Source organism: Sarcophilus harrisii, chromosome 1, assembly GCF_902635505.1.
Source record: "Sarcophilus harrisii chromosome 1, mSarHar1.11, whole genome shotgun sequence".
In the NCBI taxonomy this organism is placed as follows: domain Eukaryota; kingdom Metazoa; phylum Chordata; class Mammalia; order Dasyuromorphia; family Dasyuridae; genus Sarcophilus; species Sarcophilus harrisii.
The window spans coordinates 230,433,186-230,454,486 of NC_045426.1; the positions used below are offsets into that span (position 1 = coordinate 230,433,186).

Consider the following 21,301-nt stretch of genomic DNA (forward strand, 5'->3'; position numbering starts at 1 on the left):
CTTTTCAATAGAGTAATCACCACAAGAATAGCCAAGGGTTAAAGTCCAAACTTTATTTGGACTTTATTATCTCTTTCAAAGTCTTGTCTCCTTTCCTGGGCCCAGTTAGCTTTCTTAGAGGCCTTCCGGGGTCTTGGTTTCAGTGGAGAAGCGAAAGAAGAGAGCCTGCCACCACAGTGGTGTGAGATGAAGTGAGTCTGAGTCCAAGGGCTTGTGCTTCAACCTCCAGCCACCACAAAGGTGGACAATGGAATAAATCTGTCTCTGCCTCCCAGGAGAGCCACCAGGAACCTGACCAAAAATGGAATAATGAATCTGTCTCCTTTGGCTCCCAGAGCTTGAGCTCCCATCTCCAGTCCTTTGTCTTCTCTAGCTCTGAAAGAATCTGAGGTTCCCAGCTTGTATGCTCTACACTGAGTATAAACCAATCATTATATCACTAGGAAACCATTATTTGTTGTAAGATTAAATCAATCATACTGAACTTAGAGAACTATTAATCACTATGCTAAACTTAGATAGATAACCATTGTCTCATCAATTCCACAGACTTAACACCTTATAAGAATCCTTGTTTCAAATTCTGGCCTATAACACTTCTCCTTCCTAGATCAATTCTGAAGAGGTTTTCTAGTTTTTTGAAGGAGGATTTCTGAAGGATTCAAAGGATTCCTTCTTCACTTCACCATCTTGGCGTGAGAAGTCCATTTCATTTATTCTTTAATAAATCTTTTCCTTCATCTTTTCCAGAAATTTTAATTGGATTTGTGGCTAATGTGTGTTTTCCATTGAGGCTTTGCTTTTGTTATAAAATCATTCTCTTCTGGATCTGTTTTGAGTATTCCTAAAAAAAGAATAAACTTTAAAAAAAAAAAAAAACTTTTTAAAATGCCTTTTGCTTTTTTCACATAACCACATAATCTTTCTGCTTTCTGCTTCCCCAAAGGGCCACATTATAACAAAGAACAGGGAAAGAAGTTAATATTACTGATCACAATACAAATGTCCAGAAACATATGTAATATGCAGAAATAGTAGACATTGTGCCTCTGAGAAATTGTGGATTAAGAACATTACTTCAAATCTTTGATGCAAACTTGTTTTTTACAATTTTGTAATGCTCATTTTGGATATCTTTGTTTTTGTTTACATTGATTCAATGTATATTGTTCTCTCTGCTTACTTCACTCCATTAAAGTATTTATGAGCAATTTAATGATTTTATATAGAGAGTCAAATGGCATTGAAGATTACCTAGATCCATATTTTCCCACATCTTTGTCATTTTTCTTTTTTGTAATTTTTGATCATTTCATAGATGTGAGTTGCAACATCAGTTTCTTTAATTTCAATTTCTCATTATTAGTGAGGAATTCCAAAGTGTCATATGTAGAAGAGGAGAGAACATCAAAAATCTGTGGTATCTATTATAGAGAGCAGATATTGTCCTTCAGAGTTCCCCCCCCCCCCCAAGAAAGTATTTTAATTCAAGCAAAAAGGTGCCTTTTAAAAATAGATTATTAATAATATATTTTGTTTCTATATTCTTTTTGTAAGCTGCTACTAGAAAACTGCCTTAAAATAAAGAATTTAAGGTATGGGAGATATGGAGTTCAGCAAAATTACAAGTTTGACATCACATGCAACATCTGCTTGTGCCAAGGAACATGACTATGAAGAGATAGATGATTTCTCATTATTTTTTTTTGAGCCCTAGCTGAGTCATTATAATTTTTCAACATTCATTTTTTTTAAATAAATGTTTATTATTGGCATCTTTTTTTCTTATATTACTCTGTTTTCACATTCCCTTCTCCTTGTATCTATATAAGAGAGCTATTATAATCAGCATTGAATTTTGCTTTTGTTGTTGTTTTCTATTTATATTATTGTAATCTTTATATATGTTGTTTTTCTGATTCTGCTTACTTAATTTTGTTTAGATTTGTTTAACATGTCCCTTCCTTCTCTATATTCATTTTGTTTGTTCTTTATTATTGACCAGTAAGGGAAATCCTTATTACATTTGAGTACCACGATTTATTTAGCAATACTCTAATCAACTGTTGTTTTCTTTGTTTATATAATCTTACTAGCATAAAATATGCTGGGATAAATATAAAATCAGACCTTAAATGTAGGATATTTTAAGATATGCTTCATATATTTACATGTAGCCTCATAATTTCGTCATGAGAAAATCAACATCATAAATCCTCTCTTATTATCTCAAAACCCCTTCATATTTTCATTCCCTATTATTTCCTCTTTTACTCCAGATTTGTGAACAAGAGGTGGGCCTTCTGTGTTTCTTTTGTCTCCTTTGTTGGATCTTTTGCATTTTATTATTGCTTTGCCAACCTTCTGTTGGATGTACTGGAACAGAATGCCTTATAAACATTTAAACTCAGCATGTCCAAAACTAAATTCATTAGCATCATTCTCACTTTTCCCCCAAATCCCTGTCTCAATTTTGTTCTCATTGTTCCTTGCCAACATCCTTTCAGGTACCTAGTTTTGTAACCATATTTTCACATTCTACACATTGGTAGAATTCATAAATTTTCCTTTACTCTCATAGCTACCACTAATTTTCAAATCCTCAACTCCTTGGCTAAACATTTGTAATTAATATGCTTCCTTGTTTCTAATCTCACCTCCAATGCATCCTACTTTTCCCCTTTTCATCTCTATTCCTTTTCATAGATTGTGTCTTCTGTCTGTACTCCTCGCTGCCTCTTGGATTTCCTTGATTTCCTTCATATTTCAATTCAAAGCATTTTCTGTTTCTCTATCAGCGGATTGTACCCTGTCTGCATAAAATAGCTTGTTTTCGCTTTCTGTTGTGTATATGTGCTATCTTCTATGCTAGAGTGTAAGATCTCTGAGCCTAGGAACTGTTTCATATTTCTTTTTGTTTCTTCATAATCTTGTCCTACTGACTCATTCTATAGGAAATTAAATATGTATTGATTTTGATTCAGTTGATTTTATTTTAAAATATTGGTTTGATACTTAAGGGAATTTAATGATCCTTTAGTAAAACAAATTATCACTTCCTCATTTGTGTATTTGACTTTCTTTTTGCATGTTATAAAAGTGAGAAATATTCCTCACAAATAAAGGTCATTTTGGGGCTTTCTGGTAGTTATCCTGAATGACATCTCATTGCTTTTGAGATCCTTTGTAATCCTAAAATGATATAAAAAGAAAGGAAGTAACGGGAAAAAATTGAAGCAAAGCAATTGATATATATTAAAAATTCTGATCTCACACACACTCATGGACTTTTTACTTCTGCACAAGAGTGGAGTGGAATGTCTTCTTCTTATAACTCTTCTTTATGAGATAGCTAATAATCACTTTTACTTATTTTCTAGTTGTAGTTCTGTTTACATTGTTGTTACCAGTGCATTTTCCACCTCTGGCTCTGCTTATTTCCATTTGCAGTATTTCATGTAAATATTTTATTTTCATTTGTTCTGTTCCCTTCTTTGTATTTACATTACTTTGTCATTTTGTTTGTTGTTTTCCTGATTTTGCTTACCTCACTTTGGTTCATGTAAGTCTTTTTTTCCTATAGAACAGTAATAATATATTGATGTTCTACAATTAATTTAACTTCCTTTCTTTTGAAAGATTTGTTAATACACTTTATTACTGTCTGGATCATTCATCTGATTTTTCATTAATAATTAGTGGCAATCTTAGTTGTTAATACTGTCGTCATTCATCTAGTTGTCTATTTTTTTTTTCATTGTTAATTCCTGTGAAAAGAGCTCTTTCCTAAATATAAAAATCAAGAAATTTGATTCTTGTTTTCCACTCTTGTTCAAGTATATTTTTCTACCTTTCAGAATCAAAGTTGCCTAGTATTAGGGAAAGAGATAGAATAAAGATAAAGAGGGATGAAGGGACCATGAGGGGTATAGCTACTATAATTTATGAAAGCAACAATGGTGAATATCTTTGAAATTTTCATATGATCTGGTACCTACTACCTCTTGAGGCAGCCTATTCTACTTTTGAAAAGCTTGGATTTTCCTCATCTCAAGCTTAAATTTACCCCCTTTGCATTGTTTCTGGTTCTAAACATTCTCAGTGCTCAATCATTTGTCATTAGATATTGAAGTAAGGCCTTTCACACATCCTGAGTTGCTTCTCTATGGAAACTTTATAACTTATATACTCTTAAACTCTAGCTTTTAAAATCAAATATAATAATGTAGCTATCTTTTGACCGAAAAGACTACCATCTTATTTCTGGAAACTATAATAGGATTCTCACGTAGGTGAGTGGTAGTACAGAGGAGAGAGCAATGGAATTAGAGATAGGAAGGCCAGAGACTCATGTTTCAGACACTGCTTACTAGGAGTGTGACCCCAAAAGAGTCACTTAAACATACTCATAAATGAGGATCAAGTCCTACATCATGGGGCTGTTGAGAGGATCATATCACAATTATAGCTATATATCTGTGCCCCAAAAAAGAGTTTTTCATAGGCATGTCAGTTGCATAAGATATAACAAGGAGATTTGTTCAACCTTTTGATTATTAATGTCAAATGAAGTATAAAATAGCCTGCTATTATTGTGGAGTATATTCAGTGAAGATGACAAATGCAAGAGGCAATTTCTATCAATGATGTTATCAAAGGTATCAAACTTGAGGCAGTTGAACTAGATAAAAGGATAATTATAACAAAGGACATGTTAGAAAGCAGACATTTTGTCATAAAAACTTTGTTGTAGGTTATTGGATTGTACATTTTTTAAAAAAGTACCATTATGTGTTAAGTCTTTACACTGAACTCTTAAGTTCTACACTGAAGATACTGAAGATCCAGCCATTATTTTAAGACATTTTCCCATAGGAAATAAGTCCTTGCCATTCCCGGATTTTTTTTTTTTTTTAGCATTTCTATCACTTTTCTTTGTAATTTTTTTTTTGCTGAAATTCAAAGTTCTAACAGTTTAGTGTCACATTGATTATACTTTATTATGAATTTCTATAACTGGGTATTAAATAATAGTCCAAGAAACTTGTACTCTATCTTCTGAAGTCAACCTCCACTAGCAGTTGATGCCATTCATTGTGCTAACAATTGGAGTGAACATAATAAAATTTATCATAATAATTTAAAAGGAGCTAGACTTCTTTTTTCCCACCATTATTATCTAAGTATATAACAAACCTAACCTGTTAAACAACTCAAAGATAAGGCTAATAGATTTTGTCTCAACATTGACTCCCAGATTAGAAATTTAGCTAAATTGTTAATGCTGTAAAGTTACCCATGCATATAACCTGTAAATAAAAGGCTATTAAATAAAAGAAAGAAAAAAAAAGAAATTTAGCTAACAGGCAAAATGTTCTTAATTATCAGACTTTCCGATATAAAGAAAGAACAGAATATTTGTGGACAGAGTAGGAGATATTGGCTATTAAGGAAATTAATTTATACAGTAGCAAGCAGTATTTTAAGTTATCTTTTCATAAAATTAATTTTTGCCTCCTTTCATAGGTTTTGGTCGTGGCAGAGGGAGAGGGGCAGGGCGTTTCTCATCCCAAGGTATGGGGTAAGTATTAGTTTTTCAGTCTAACTAGTTTGCCCTATTTCTTCTACTCTTTTGTTCGTTCATTTCTGCTATAGGTGCTTTCTATAATATTGAATTTGCAGCTTTACGTTTAATTCCCATGAAAGGATTTGGTACAGGAGAATAGTACAAATAAAATCATTTCATTAAGATGTATAGTTAAAATTTAGCAAGTGTACATATGCATTAACAAAATGAATGAAATAAGATTTTTTTTTTAAATTTTTGAGAGAGAGACCTAAGATTAGAAGTAAAAGAAAATGGAGCTTTCCTGTAGCAAAGTGGCCATACTTTAACATTTTAGAATTTTAGTATTGAAATTTTATCTTTACTTTGCAATTCTTTCAAATCCTAGGACCTTCAACCCTGCAGACTACACTGATTCTTCAGCCACTGATGGCTTTGGGACAAAACCAGAAGTTTGGGAAGTTGGCCCAAATGATACAGATGATGGACCTGGTAGGATTCTTCAGAGAGAACTAAGTTGTAATAAAATGCTCCAGTCAGAGTCATAATGAAAGTATTTGAGATCGATTATTTTTTTATAGTAACAGAAATCAGTTTTCATAAATCATGAAACAAAAGAAACTAAATAATTTGCAGTGGTTTTTGAAATTAGAAACACAATGGAAACAACTTAGAAATTAAATTCATATGTTTTCAAGAAAAATAGGTTCTTTAAGGCAGTTTGATTTTCCTAAATTTTGTACCCCAAAAGTTACTATAACATTCAAATGATCCGTAACATATAATGCCTTTCTTTCTAGTTGGAACTAAATTACTCTTTATCAAATATCAAATAATAATCTTACAGAGAACAGTTTCCCCCTTAATTCCTTAGGAGTCGTACAAACTATGAATTGCTTGATTTTTCCTACTAGTGTTTATAATTGTGTTATCTTCTTAGGAATGCATGGATATAGGTTTGAAAATAGAAATGTTAGTAATTAAATTGTTTTAAGCATTAGAACTTAACTAAAAAGTTCTTTATAGCTCAGAATTATTTTTCTCTTGGCTGCCTTTGGTAGATAGCAAAAAAATAATTTTCTAGAGTTGATAATCAAATCAAGTGCTTAAATACTTGATGCATTCTCTGTAACATGAATTTTTAAGTACTGTAATACAGAGATTTCATGTCATCTCAAATCAATCTGCAGAACCAGCACAAAGTAGACAAAATGTTGCTCAAAACCTGTCAAGAAAAAAAAAATTTGGGACTCGCAGATAGAAAATCAACATTTGGCATTTAATATTATTTTCATGTATTGTGGATCTTATAAAAAGTTTCAGCTAGATTTTTACTCAAGTATTCTATTAACTATAACTAGATTACCTAACCACTTGATAAAAAGAAAGAATCCACGTATTAATGGAATTAATTTAAAATGAACTAAATGATTTATCCTTATGACAGCTAAAATTTTACCTAGGTTCACACTGATTACTATTTTAATTTTCTTTTTATTTTATAACATTTGGGGGACTTTTTTACTCCAAGTGAAATTTTTGACATGTGTTTTCCTGAGTTTATAAGTGTTTAGTTCAAAGTTGATTGTTAAATGGGTGATTAAATGATTGTTTCCTAGATAAGATCCCTTATAAGTTAATGGATATTAGGAATATATACAGTCGTTGAAGAAGAAAGTCAAAGTGAATCATGATTTTAATTTCCAGTTCACTTAGAAATCTATTATAATACTCCATAAGTAAAATTGTGATTTCAAATGAATTCTGTAAGTTAAGAATTCAAAGACTTTTGTTTTGTTTTTGTGACTTATACCTGACAGTATTATATTAAAACACAAAGTTTTATTTTCTTTTTAAAAAAAAATTTTAAACGGAATATTTTTTCCCAAATACATGCAAAGATAGTTTTCAACATTTACTTTCACAAAACCTTGTGTTCCAGATTTTTCTTCTTGCTTCCTCTCTCTTCTCACCCCCCCTTTCCCATCTCCAAGACAGCAAGCAATATGATATAGGTTAAATGTGTGCAGTTCTTCTAAACATATTTCTATAATTGACATGCTGAACAACAACAAAAAGGGGGGGGGGGGAATAAGCAAACAAGAAAGAACAAAAAAAAAAAAAAAGATGGAGATGCTCTGCGTTGATCCACATTCAGTCTTCATAGTTCTCTCTCTGGATGTGGATGGCACTTTCCATCACATTCTATTAGAATTAACTTGAATCACCTCATTGTTTTTTGGGGGGGGGTGGGGGGAAACAAAGTCCATCACAGTTGCTCATCTTATAATCTTGTTCTTGTTGTTCCTGTGTACGATGTTCTCTTGGTTCTTCTCTCTTTACTTTCACTAAGTCTTTCCAGGCTTTTCTGAAATCAGCCTGCTGATCATTTCTTATAGAACAATAATAATTTATTACATTCATAAAGTTATTCAGCCATTCCCCAACTGAGGGACATTCATTCAATTTCTAGTTCCCTTGTCATTATAAAAAGGGCTGCCACAAACATTTTTGCACATGTGAGTCCTTTTCCCTCTTTTATGATTTGTCTGGAATAGAGACTCAGTAAAGATACTGCTGGATCAAAGGATATGTACAATTTAATAGTTCTTTGAGCAGAGTAAAGCACAAATTTTTTTTAAAAATTAACAATTAATAAAAAAAATTTTCATTAAAAATACTAAACAGCCTTTTGGGTGGGAAATAATTTTTTTAAGTTGGCAAGAAATTCATTTTTTAAAATACATTTTTATAAATCTTTAATGTCTGATTTAATAGGAAACTGATTTTAATTTGCTTCTGCATTTAATCTGTTATGATATATTTCTTTGATTGAAGTATATGAAGAAAATCCATAATACCTTAATGTTATTGTGAAAATAGTTTTGACCTGATGGACCCCTTATAAGGATCTAGGGACACTTAGGATTCCACCAACTACACTTTGAGAACTTTCCAAGTTAGAAAAAAACTGTGTGGTGTTAACCTGGAAAAAAAGTTGAGGACACGATACTTTTTAAAAAATCTTTGTTCTTTTGAGTTTGTGTCCTTGGGCAATCTTTTAGGCCTCTTTTTCCTTCTGTTTAATTTGAAATGTTATGCAATTTCAATTAGTATACGTTAAGATAAGTCAAGAAAATTTTAAGGAGCATAAGGTTTATATGGAAATATAAGATCATAAATTTTTTAGCTAGCATGTATTGCACAGGTTATTTAATCCAGCTGTCTTTTATGGATTGGGAAATGAAAACCCAAGGTCATTCATACAGAATGGCTCATTCTCATTCTCTGGCAATTGCATACACCAGTTCTTTTCAGTGTCCTATGATTTGGGCTTAGGGGTAGCTAGGGATTGTTTTATTAGCTTATCCTGGCTTTCAATACAGTATTATCCCTTCCTCTCCAAGTGCTCATTTTCTCCTCTCCCTCAATCCTTTTACAGTCCAAAGGTCTTTCTCTTGGTAAAGAAGCTAGAAATAAAATTTGAATTTCAGAAGATGTTTCTGAGAGAGGAATGTGTTGAACATTAGTGATTTGTATTTTGTGAGATTTACTTTTATTTCACTCTTCCTTCTCTCCCGTCTTGCCCATTTACAAATATGTACCTTTTTTTCCCTTACCTTCACATATCACTCTCTGGAGTGTTTTATGACTGATCCTTTCCAGAATCTACCTTTTATTATAATCCTTCCCTTTTCTTCTGTCTTTACTTTATTCTCTGTTTGAAGTATTTCTATACCAAACTTGGGTATCTGTCCGTATCTATTTCAGTTGAAAGAAAGGCTGGTATATAGTTTGTTTCTCTTATCCCTTCCTTCATGTTAATAATGTCTTGTATTCATGTAACCTGATGAAGTTATACCCATTTCCTCCTTTTTTTCATAATAGATTCCTTTTCCTTACCCCCTCCCTGTCCCTCTGCCCCCTCTTTCTTCTCCCCCCCCACATAAAATCATTCAAGCAGAATCCTCCTAGGCCCTCTCTTTTATTTTCTCTCTCTGCGATGTTTTAAAATAACAGATTTTTGAGCAGTCTTTTGAAGAATTCTTTTTTTTTTTTTTTTATAACATTTCATTTTAGGCCTTTTTATTGTTTTGAAAATTTTACACCAGCTAATATTCTGTGACTATAACCCAAGTAAAATTATTATGGTCAATATCTATCTTTATTCTATTTCTCATTTTTAAAAAAAGTTTTAATAGCTTTTTATTTAGAAGTTATATGCATGGGTAATTTTACAGCATTGACATTTGTCAAACCTTTTGTTCCAATTTTTCCCCTCCTTCCCCCCACCTCCTCCCCTAGATGGCAGGATGACCAATACATGTTAAATATGTTAAAGTATAAATTAAATACAAAATAAGTATACATGTCCAAACTGTTATTTTGCTGTACAAAAAGAATCAGATTCTGAAATATTGTACAATTAGCCTGTGAAGGAAATCAAAAATGCAAGCGGGCAAAAATATAGGGATTGGGAATTATATGTAATGATTCTTAGTCATCTCCCAGAGTTCTTTCACTGGGTGTAGCTGGTTCAGTTCATTACTACTCCTTTGGAACTGATTTGGTTCATCTCATTGCTGAAGATGGCCAGGTCCATCAGAATTGATCATCATACAGTATTGTTGTTGAAGTATATAATGATCGAAGAATTCTATTTCAAAGAGGAAACTACACACATAGAGTGGTATAGTAGATAGTGCACAAGCCCAGCAGTCAAGAGGACCTGAGTTCAAATCCAGCCTTGCTAGCTGTGTGACCCTGAGCAAAGCATTTAATCCCAGTTGCCTCTCAAAAAACAAGCAACAACTAAAAAAGAGTTCTATTTCAAAAAGGTTCATTTTCCCTTGCTTTAGGAACAATAGTAACTAAATTTTTAAAAAAATTTTGGTATTTGTCTTTTGAACTGTTGCATTCATTCCACACAGTATTCTCTTTTATAGTGATAGCCAAGTTTTAGGTGATCTTTATTGTGATAGCATGGTACTTTAATTCTTTCTTGCTGCTTATAGTATTTTTTCCTTATCTCATCTTATATAGCCTAATGGGACTAAAGTGAGGAGATGGTTGGGAAGGAAGCCTAGGCCCTGGCACAATAAGACAAAAAATTTGGCAGTCTATCCAAGCTTCTAGGCCTGGGACAAGTTTCCATTGGGGATTAAAAAATGAAGACAATTGTCCAAATAGAGAAAGAACATTGAAGAGATTATGACTGGGAAGTGATATGAACACCTGAACCCCCTTGCATAGTAAAGATTTAGGGGATCTAAGAGCATAAAATTTAGGGCTTTTAGTAGGAGAGTATATAGAGATGTTGTCTGAGTACACAGAGAATGGTATGGTAAGATTTTGTATTTATTTACTTTTTTTTGACAATGTTCATTTTAAATCTTGGTACTCTCAATGTTATCATTTTTTAATTTTTTTTTAAAGGAATATCAGTAAAGGTAGTGATAAATTTGAGATAATGTGGGCTTATTCTTTAATGTCTTTATTATCCTTGCATCCATTGGCTCATTTTTGGTAATAAACTATGTTATCTGAGGCATAGATAATGAATACTCTGTATTCAAGGATCTCAGAACTAGCTAGTGTGCTATGCTGGAGGGCTTTCTATATAACTGGGAAAGGAGTTGGAGCCAGGGGTGTGAGCAGACCCTCAATGTTGCCTTCAAATCTCCCTCTTCCTTTCCCTTTCTCTTTCTCTCTTCCTCTTCCCCTCATCTGTCTCCCTTCCCCTGTTTCTCTCCCTCTCTCTTTCTCTCTCTTCCTTTCTTCTTTTTTCCCCTTTATCTGTAATCTGACCTTTTACTGTTTGGACCTTCACTGTGCTTCTAAACTTATGTCTATTTACACATATTTGAGGTGCCACAATGCATTGGTTTTCCTTTCATGTGTTGATTATTTCTCAGTCTACTTTGATTTTTAATCCTTGATGAAATAGTTGTAATAGAGCTCTTGAGTATGGTACTTTTCTACTCACTTTACCATTTAAAGCAAAAACCTCCTTTTTTTTTTTTTTTTTTTTTTAAAGATTTATGGTTTGAGTATGCCTTGGTTGATGTGCTTCCAGATATTTTATGTATTTCGTAGATTTTTTTTTAACGGATTTTCTTTATTCCCTCCTAGATTTTGTTATTATTACATGAAAATGATGTTTTATGGGTTTGTTATGGGTTTATTTTGCATCCTTCTACTTTACCGAATGCTTTTAATTTTGCCAATTAGTTTATTTGCTGATTTTCTAGGTAAACCACCTTTCTTTCTTCAATAACTCCTTCTACTTCCAAGTGGGATCTTTTCTTCGATCCTCCTTTTCCTCCTAATATGGGTAAAGTAACACTTTCTAAAAATGTGGTTATTTCTTTAAGATGTAGCTAATATTTCAAAGAAAAACAAATATTTTCCATACTCTTAAGGAGATATATATAAAATTCCTTAAGTCTAATTTAGATTCATATAGAATTAGAAAGTATCTTGGCCTTTAAGGCTATTCCCCTGTATTCTATAAAGGAGAGAAGCAGATGCACAAAGAATGAAAAGTTTGTTTTTATATATTTATTCTCCCCATATGTTAAAACAATTTTTAACATAATGTTTTTAAAATTTTGAGTTCTAAATTCTCTTGTTCTTCTCCCATTAAGAAGTCAAACATTTTGATAAAGGGAATATATATACAGTCATGCAGAATTTATTTCCATGTTGTTCATGTTGCAAAGGAAGCAGACACTCCCATCCTTATCCCCCAAGGGAAAAAATACAGGAAATAAAAAATAGTGCACTTCAATCTGCATTCAGTTCTTTCTCTGGAAGTGGCTAAATCCTTTAGAATTATCTTGGATCTTTGTATTGATGAGAATAGTTAAGTCATTTAGTTGATCATCAAACAGTATTAGTATTACTGTATATGCCATTTTGTCCACTTTTACTTTGTTTCAGTTTATATACATCATTCCAAATTTTCCTGATAGCATCCTGCTTGCCATTTCGTATATCTATCACAATCATATACCACAACTTTTCCAGCCATCCTTAAATGATGGGCATTCCCTCAATTTCTGATTCTTTGCCACCCCAAAAAAAGCTGGTATAAATGTTTTTGTACAAATTGATCATTTTCCTTTTTCCCCCCCCCTCTTTTAGGATACAGACCTAATAATGGTATTTTTCTTTTCTGTCATGTTACCTAGTAGAATAACAAGTCTTATAGAAGACTTGTGTGGTACAGTGGAGGGAGGAGGGGAGGGGGAACGATGACTGGATTTTGATTTTAAAGACTGGCATTCCATTTCTCAGGCTAACATTTATTAGTTCTATAGAATTACATGTCTTTTATATAATTTTACATTTCTTGCACTAAATTATATGAAAATAATATTTCTTTTAGTATTTGCCTCACAACATAGTGCTTCTTAATATGCTTATTTATATATTTATCAAACTAGAGTAATAGATAATCTATAAGTGAAGCAAGGAACAAAGGAAAATCAAAGGAACCGATTTTGTCTCTTGTTAAATCAATATAAGAAATTCTGTTGTTAGATTTAAATTGGATTTCCAGCACTGTCCTCAAAATTTTAATATTTGAAGATGACTAAAGATTTTTCTTATTTGCCAATTTTGGACCTGGGACAATCATCCTGGATTCTATTAAGCAAGTGACTATTTTTTATCTTCTCTCTAAGAAAATCAGATCGTACTGAATATAAGATTCATTGAAATATTCAGTGGCTTACTTTTCTATAAAGAGGGGAGGGGAGGAGTATGTGGGTATATCATCATCTCTCCTGGGACTGATTGTATGTTTATTGCTTCTAATCTGAGTTCAGATTATGACATTGCTTTCATTTGTATTACATGTATTCATTATATGATTTCAATTTTTTCCTTGTTCTGTTTTCTTTGCTCTGCAAGTTTTTTTTTTTTTAATGAACTTGATCATTTGTTTTTACATTACCTATGTTGCTTATTGTATTCATCTTCTCATTATCTCCCAAAAAACTGATAAAATTCCCCAGACAGTTATGATTTTTAAAAAAACATGTTCAGCAAATGGCAACTAACATTGCTTTTTTTCCATCCCCATGACCCTCACATCTACAAAGAATCAGGGAAGAGGTGTCTTCTTCATCTCTTCTTTAAAGTAAAGCTTTGACATGTTGCAGCATTTCATTTCTATTGTTTTTTGTTTGTTTTAATATTTTTGTTTTCCCATTATATGCAGAAGTTTTTTAACTTTTTTTTCCCAGTTATACTGTTGTAGTTTTTTATCTATTTTTTTTTTCCTGATTATGCTTACTTCAGTTATTCTATCAATTCTCAAAATGTGGTCTGAGGAAGAACCTTATGTTCCCAGACACTTTTAAATGGTCTAAGAAATCAAAACTGTTACCACAATATTGACATCCTAATTTTTAACATTTAATATCGATAGCTATATTTCCACATAAACAAAAATTCTTTGGGTAGAAGGATTATCAGTAATTTCAAAAGTGTACAGCGTCCTAAAGCCAAAAAGTTTGAGAGCACTGACTTAAATATTAAAAAATAACTGTTTTCTCTATCATAGTCATATCACTTTCATTCCTCACAGTAATATTCCATTACATAGGGTGTACAATTTATTTGATAATTCCCCCATTGATAAGGCATCTAGTTTATTTCTAGTTCTGTATATGGTATACATATTTTGGTTTATATAGGACTTTTAAAAAATTATTGACAATCTTGCGGTATTTGTATTTCCATGAAATCTTTGTATCAGCTAGATTGGTCATTTAAGAAATCTTTTTGGGGCAGCTAGGTGGTGCAGTGGATAGAGCACCAGCTCTGAAGTCAAGAGGACCTGAATTCAAATCTGACCTCAGACACTTAATACTGCCTAACTGTGTGACCCTGGACAAGTCACTTAATCTTAATTGCCTTTGCAAAAAAAAAAAAAAAAGAATAATAGAAATCTTTTAGATGGTTCAAAATTCCTTTCTGTGATGCTTATACCATTTAGTAGTTCCAACAATGCATTATTATATCCATTTTTCCATAACCCTTCTAGCACTGACTATAACTATATGTTTTGGATACCAAATATTTATTATCCTTGTTGCTTAATTGTGTTCATTTAAAAGCTTGGTCGTGTAATCAATATTATTAATGAGGTGTCTTCATTTGTTTCCCTTGCTTGGTTAAAAATTCATCTCTTAATAATATCTGATTCAATTTTCTAACTTTTATGATTTTTACTCTTCCATTCAGATTTAAATCCATTCTGAATTTATTAAGGCGTTGATGGATTATTTCATTAATGATTTTCTCCAGGTCATACTCACTCACTAGGGTCTGTCCTTGGTTATTCTCTAATAATGTTGCTTATTTCATTGTCTCATCAATTTTCTTAGATTGTCTTAGTAGATGATTCTTAGAGCTGTTTTTCCAACTCTTTACTCTTCCCTTTTTATCTCCAACTGCCTACTGGATATCACTGAATTTCCCCAAAATATCTAAAAATCAAGATGTTCAAAATAGAACTCAGAATTTTTCATTTAAAGCCTATCCATCATTCCTGTTTCTATCCTGAATATCTATCATCCTCCCAGTTCCACTCTTCACTTTCACTTGCCCCACAGTTCAATTTTTTGTCAAGTCTTATTATTACTACACCAACAGCATCTTTTTTTTAGTACGTCACCTTTTCTCTCCTGACACTTCCAACACCCTGATGCAAGTCCTTTAGCAAAAGTTTGACCATGTTACCTTTCTACTCAGTAAATCCATTGGTTCCTTATTACCTCCAAGATTGAATAAAAAATTTCATTTGGCTTTATAACCTAAAGCCACTTTCTTAATTTTGCAGTTTTCTTAGACTTCATACTCCTTTCCACATTCTATGAACCAATGTCATTGGCCTCTTTGGTGTGATTGGCTCCCTTTCATGCCTAAAAGGAAAAAAATTTCTTACCTTTACCTCCTGAGTTTTTTAAGTCTCAGTTCAAACCCTACCTTTTACAAGAGACTTTTCTGATCCATTATTATTTTAATGCCTTTACTCTGAGATGTGGTAGTTTGTGTGTTTCTCTCTTTTGGCCTTGAGATCAGGGATTGCTTTTGCCTTCTTTGTATCCCTACTGTTTAGCAAATGATCTCTGACAAGAAAAAGTACTTAATAACACATTATTCTCGCAGTCATTCACCTCCTTTATCCGGTCTGTTGCCAAGGCTTGAAAATTTTCCTTAAATCTGTTTCTTAAATACAACTATTACCTCATACCTGGATTGTTGCAGTGGTCTTCTGCTTGGTCTCCTTGCTGCAGGTCTCCCCACTTTGGTCCATTTTCCACTTAGCTGTTAGTGATCTTCCTGCATAGCAGATCTGACATTTTCACCATCCTATTCATTAAACATCAGTGACTCCCTGTCATGTAGAGCATGTCTTCAAAACCCTTTTGCAGCCTACCCTTTCCCCCCACTTTTAAGTTTTATTTTACAACTTCCTTCAACATTTCTGTATAACCCTGTGATTGATACCACCATTCTCTTTAGTCTTCCTTAATTAGCATCTCTTGCTTCAGGCATTTCCCCTGGCATCCTCCTGGACAAAATTCCTTTTGGCATTTCTTTCCTTCTTCATCTCTGCTTTTCCTAACTTCTTCAAGTCCCAACTTAAATCTCAATTTCTACAGGAAACCTTTCTCAATTCCTCTTAATTCTAGCGCCATCCTTCTGATTTTTCTGTACATAGTTTGTATATATATATTGTCTTTCACATCAAGGCTTTAGTTCCTGGTAGTCAGTGATTGTCCTTTACCTTTCTTTTATCTTCTAGCATTTGCCTGGCACATACTAGGTCCTTAATAAATGCTTATTGACTGGGTAATTTGTCTGACTTCTTTCTGTTTTTTTGTAATTCTGCTCAAATATTGAGATCTTTCCTGTGTAATTTATGTTTGGGTGTTAATGTACTACATTAATGAGTTTTATGATTTTAAAAAAAAATCTTGCCTATTTCATTAGGTTACTATTTTTATTTAAAAATTTTAAAAGTCTTTTAAAATTCCAGTAAATTTTTTCTCTTTTTGGTGTTTCTTATGCCGTGAAAATATGCTGATTCATTCATGTAACACAATGTCCACCAATTGTTCCTAAATTTTTGCATTCAAAAAAATGTTACTAATATTTTCTTATAAATTGGAAATTGATTATAATTATAGTATGATAAATTAAATATATTAGTTATAAATTGATCCTTTCTGTCTTTAAACCATCCATTCCATTATTTGACATCTGTGAGTGATTGCTTCATAATTTTCTTGGTTAAGGCCAGTTTTTCCCCTCAGAAATGGTTAGCCCTTTTTTCAACTCTGCCAGTAGTATACAGTAACTCTTAAACTGAATTAATAACGAGGTAAAATATTCCTTTGCTTCATGTGATACAGAGTTTAGAATGGAACCATGGAAGTAAAAGTGTATTCTGAACTTTTCAGGCATTTTTGTTTTAAGTTTTACTTACTTACTTATTTATTTATTTTGTCATGTCGCAACAGGGGCATGGAAGAACTCTATGGAAGAGTGGACAACAGAAGACTGGAATGAAGATGTAAGTATTTATTGTAGATTGAATAAAATAATCATATCAGTCAATAAATATTGAGTTAAGTGTCTATTCTGTCTTTGCCAAATTTTGAAGATATACAAATAAAATTGAGAGTTCCTTTCCTTCAGGAAGATTTCATTCTCTTTGTTGGGGGTAAGGGCTATGTAACATTTACATGTATAGATGCATGCAAATCATGTACAAGGCACCTCTAGTAGAGGAAAGTACTAAGCAGGGAGGGCTAAGTATTTGAATTAGATTTTAATCAGAATTAGGGATTCCAAGTGGCAGAGATAAGCTTAAGAGTATTCCTGCTTCCAAACTCCTCAGTTTGGCCTTCATACACTCTTTAGCCTGGCTACAATGTGTTTTCCACCCCATACCTTAATTACTCACTTTTCCAGATCATTTGCCAATAGCCAAATCTGTCTCTTTACTTTGCCCTCAAAATGTTTTCATATACTTATATCTCTATACTTTTTGTTATTCTTACCTAGAATAATCTGCCTAGAATATCCCATATCTTTTCATTTCAAATCCTGTACATCCTTCAAAACTCAGGAGGATGGAGTGTGTTACTTTGGAAAGTCTGCTGTGTATGGAGGCAAAAACTGGGTTCAGATTTCTTGTGTGCTCTTACACGTCATTTTCCCTCTAGACCTCATTTTCCATGTATACAATAAATTAATTAGATTAATTCGTAAGATCTATTCATCTCCCGTCTGACTCAGAGTCTGTGTGCCTTCCCAGACCAATACAGCCCATACTAGAAGTTCCACCCTTAATTCATGCAGCATTTTTTGGCTTGTACTTTTCATTTAATAATTACATATATTTACTTCCCTGTGGCATTTTTTACTCTTTCATTCCCTTTCATGTGTAAGTCATGGTTCTCTTTGTGCCTCCCCCCATAGCAACTACTACCTTTCCTTACACATATTAGATGCTCATTAAGTGTGTTCTATTTTATTATAAATAGGGCATCATAAATGGATAGTGTACAGTCCATAAATGGATTGTAAGCTGTGTTATATTTGGGTTAGGTGAAAGAACTACAATTGTTTAGCTTGGATAAAGGAAGTCTGAGAAGAGGATATGATCAGCATCTTAACGATTTGAAGAGCTATCATCGGGAAGAGGACATAGACTTTATATGTTGGACCCCATACAAATGAACTAGAAGCAGTGGGCATAAGGTACAAAGAGACAGATTTCTGCTTGACTACTGGATAATTTTCCTTAAAATTAGAGTTTAAAAAAATCAAATGGGCTGCTTCTTGGTTGAGTTCAGTTCAATAAGCATTTATTCAACAAATGTTATGTATCAAGTTCTGTGCTATCACCTAAGGACACCAATAATAAGAAAGAATCCCTGCCCTCAAGGAACTTAAAGTTTATACAGAAGAAAAATTATGCACACAAATGAGTAAATGAATATTCAATATTTTCACAATAATTGGATGAGTTTTTGGTAATTGGTAGGTGAGGATTATTAGAGAAATAGGGTATGACGTTGGTAGATTAGTATCCATTTCACTTAAAATCTTCACTCAATGGCTAGATGCTTAGTAATCATTTAGAAGGAATTACTTTTGAAGTGTGGGTTGTACTAAGTGATTTGTCTTTTCCAGCTCTCATAATCTTATGATAAAGCTATGTAGAATTGTATCCAATTGTATCCAGACATTTTTCTGTTTACATAGATAAGAAAGAAAAATTTAAAAAAAAATTTTTTTTATGGCATCATAGATTTAGAGCTTGTAAAGTCCTTTGAGGTATAATGGCATGAAAATTACTTGTAATCAACAATTTTGAAATGCTTCCATTTTGTAACATCTTGCCACAAGTGTTTCTACTGACAGTAAGCTAATTGAATACATTATCTTTTACCATATAAAACAACATTAAGCTGGTTTCCTCATGAATTTCTCTGTGAGTTGAGTGTTAGATTTGGGGCCATACACATATTTAAATTCTTTCTTGTATTGTTTTTAATTCTTTGATTTTTTTTTTACTCCAAGGAAACATGCAAAAGAAAGAGCTCTTTAAAGGGCACACTCTATTGACTGTTCAAGTATTAAAGTCGATAGCTCAATCATTCCACATACCATACAATGAGATTGATCACACTGAAACTCAGAAGTATGTGTGGTTGAATTTGAAAAACAATGTTAAGAACTTAAAAACTATTGCTTCAAAACATTGCACTGAGATTACAAGAAGGGGGAGAGGGAGGGGAAGAGACACTTCTCGCTGGATGGGATTATTGAGTGAAATGTAGTCCAACATGGGCTTGTTGAATTTGAAATGGTAGTAAGCAGAATTTAATGAAACATAGTTATTGTCTCTAAAGAAAAAATTATCATCTTAACCTCCATGATATAAAAACTGGACAAGCCAATATTTTTACCAATAGAATTCACTTCTCATTGAAAACTATACCAGAACTGTTTTTAGAAAATCAGGTGAGTTTATACAATCTGAGCATCATCATTAGATAGCAGAATACATTTACAAAAATATTTTCCTTATTTTTTACTTCCATTAGGCCAGGAAGTCTTGCCTCCATTGAAGGAAATTATGAATTCTAATAACCATATTGCTGTATTTTGAAGCAAAAATTTTCTGAAATTATAAAAATTGCCAAAGGAAGATGACACACTGTATTATAATCTTATATCATGCCACATTGAGAAAGAACAAGAAATGGCAATCTATAGGTATAATCAAGACTAGATTTGGGGAAAAATTCATTGTTTATTAAAGTTTGGTTTCTTGATAAAAATGTGATATAGCATAATATATATGTTTTTTATAATCTTCTAAATTCAGTGTAGAATTATGTGTCCCAAGTGATTAAATGGAGTATATTTTACTTATTAAAAGGGTTTTTTTTAAGTTGTAAAAAAGTGTAAAGTTAATTATATGTTAAAAATTTTACTTTGTCTCAACTAATTCTAACTGAAGTTATTCTAGACTACTGTTTCTTTTGGGGGGCGGGAAGTGGTAACTTAATTTTATTATTAAAGCTAGCAGGTTATTTAAAGGATAGTCATTTGGCCATCTCTTTTGGACAAACATGTCTAGAGTCTCGCTTCACTTTTGAGGGGAAAAGGTGATGACTTGTCATCTGTAAACAAGTAGTGCAGCTGAGATTCAAATCCAGGTCCTCTGACTCCAAATTCAATGCTCATTTTTACTGAATCATAAGGAACTAATTTGTTCCCCTTGTCATCATCCCCATTGTGTTGTTTAAACTGAATCGTGTGTGTGATCTTTTGAAATTACAAGGGAAAACTATCTTTATACAAAGCAAGAATTAATTTTACATTTGGTTAAAATCGCTAAGTTCCAGACTCCATGTGGCTTTCCCTTTTATTTTATTAATTCCTGTCATCATAGACACAATTTTTGGAATCCCATATTGGTATGCATATTTATGGCCAATGTCTTCTCTTGCCTGGTAACATCATCCATTATATGTCATTCAGTGTGGTACTTCTATCAAACCTGATATAGAGTACTTATCGTTCTATCTCTTCCTGTTGTCCATTTCTTTTAAAACCTACTGTTGGTCATTATTATGACGCCATTACCATCCCTCCCCCAGTTTTTCAACCACAATAATTTCTAAACCATTACTCTTGCTCTGAGATCATTTTCCTTCTTACAATTTTTGCTAGAGTTAACCAATTTCATCATCTTCCTTCCCTTAAGCAAGGTAATCCATTTACAATTCTCTAATTGATTCTTACTTCCCAGCAGCTGTTCTGAGATCTAGCTTCTGTCCTTCAGCTTCCCATGCTCACATACCCTACCTTTCATCATACATCTCAGTGGAAAATCTCTCAATTTACTGTGGAAAACATGGGCCAATCCTCATGAATTTCCTCCCTCTTCATCTCAAATTGCTTGATGTCTTTCTCCTTAAACTCCTATCTCCCATATTCTCATTTTTCTTAACAGTGACTATCCCTTCTGCTTATGCTCTTCCTTTTATCCCTCCACATCTTTTCTGATAGCTTGTCCCTGACTCATTCCTTCCCTTCCCCTTCATTCTACACCTCTATGTACTGACCCATTCTCTACTGCCTAAAAATATGACTACATGAGAGTCGCAGTTTCCTTGCCCCTAAAAAACAAAA

The 21,301-nt window shown here is 32.7% G+C and overlaps 1 protein-coding gene across 14 annotated transcripts in view; it reads left to right on the forward strand.

The window, feature by feature from the left end:
* The window catches only part of UBAP2 (ubiquitin associated protein 2), a 123,975-nt gene that overhangs the window by 61,816 nt on the left and 40,858 nt on the right, over window positions 1-21,301 (forward strand). For all 14 annotated transcript variants that reach the window (XM_031937933.1, XM_031937950.1, XM_031937968.1 and 11 more), the window contains exons 7-9: window positions 5,527-5,581; window positions 5,955-6,058; window positions 17,107-17,159. In XM_031937933.1, coding sequence (XP_031793793.1) covers window positions 5,527-5,581; window positions 5,955-6,058; window positions 17,107-17,159 — 212 coding nt within the window. The remainder of the gene's footprint in view (window positions 1-5,526; window positions 5,582-5,954; window positions 6,059-17,106; window positions 17,160-21,301) is intronic.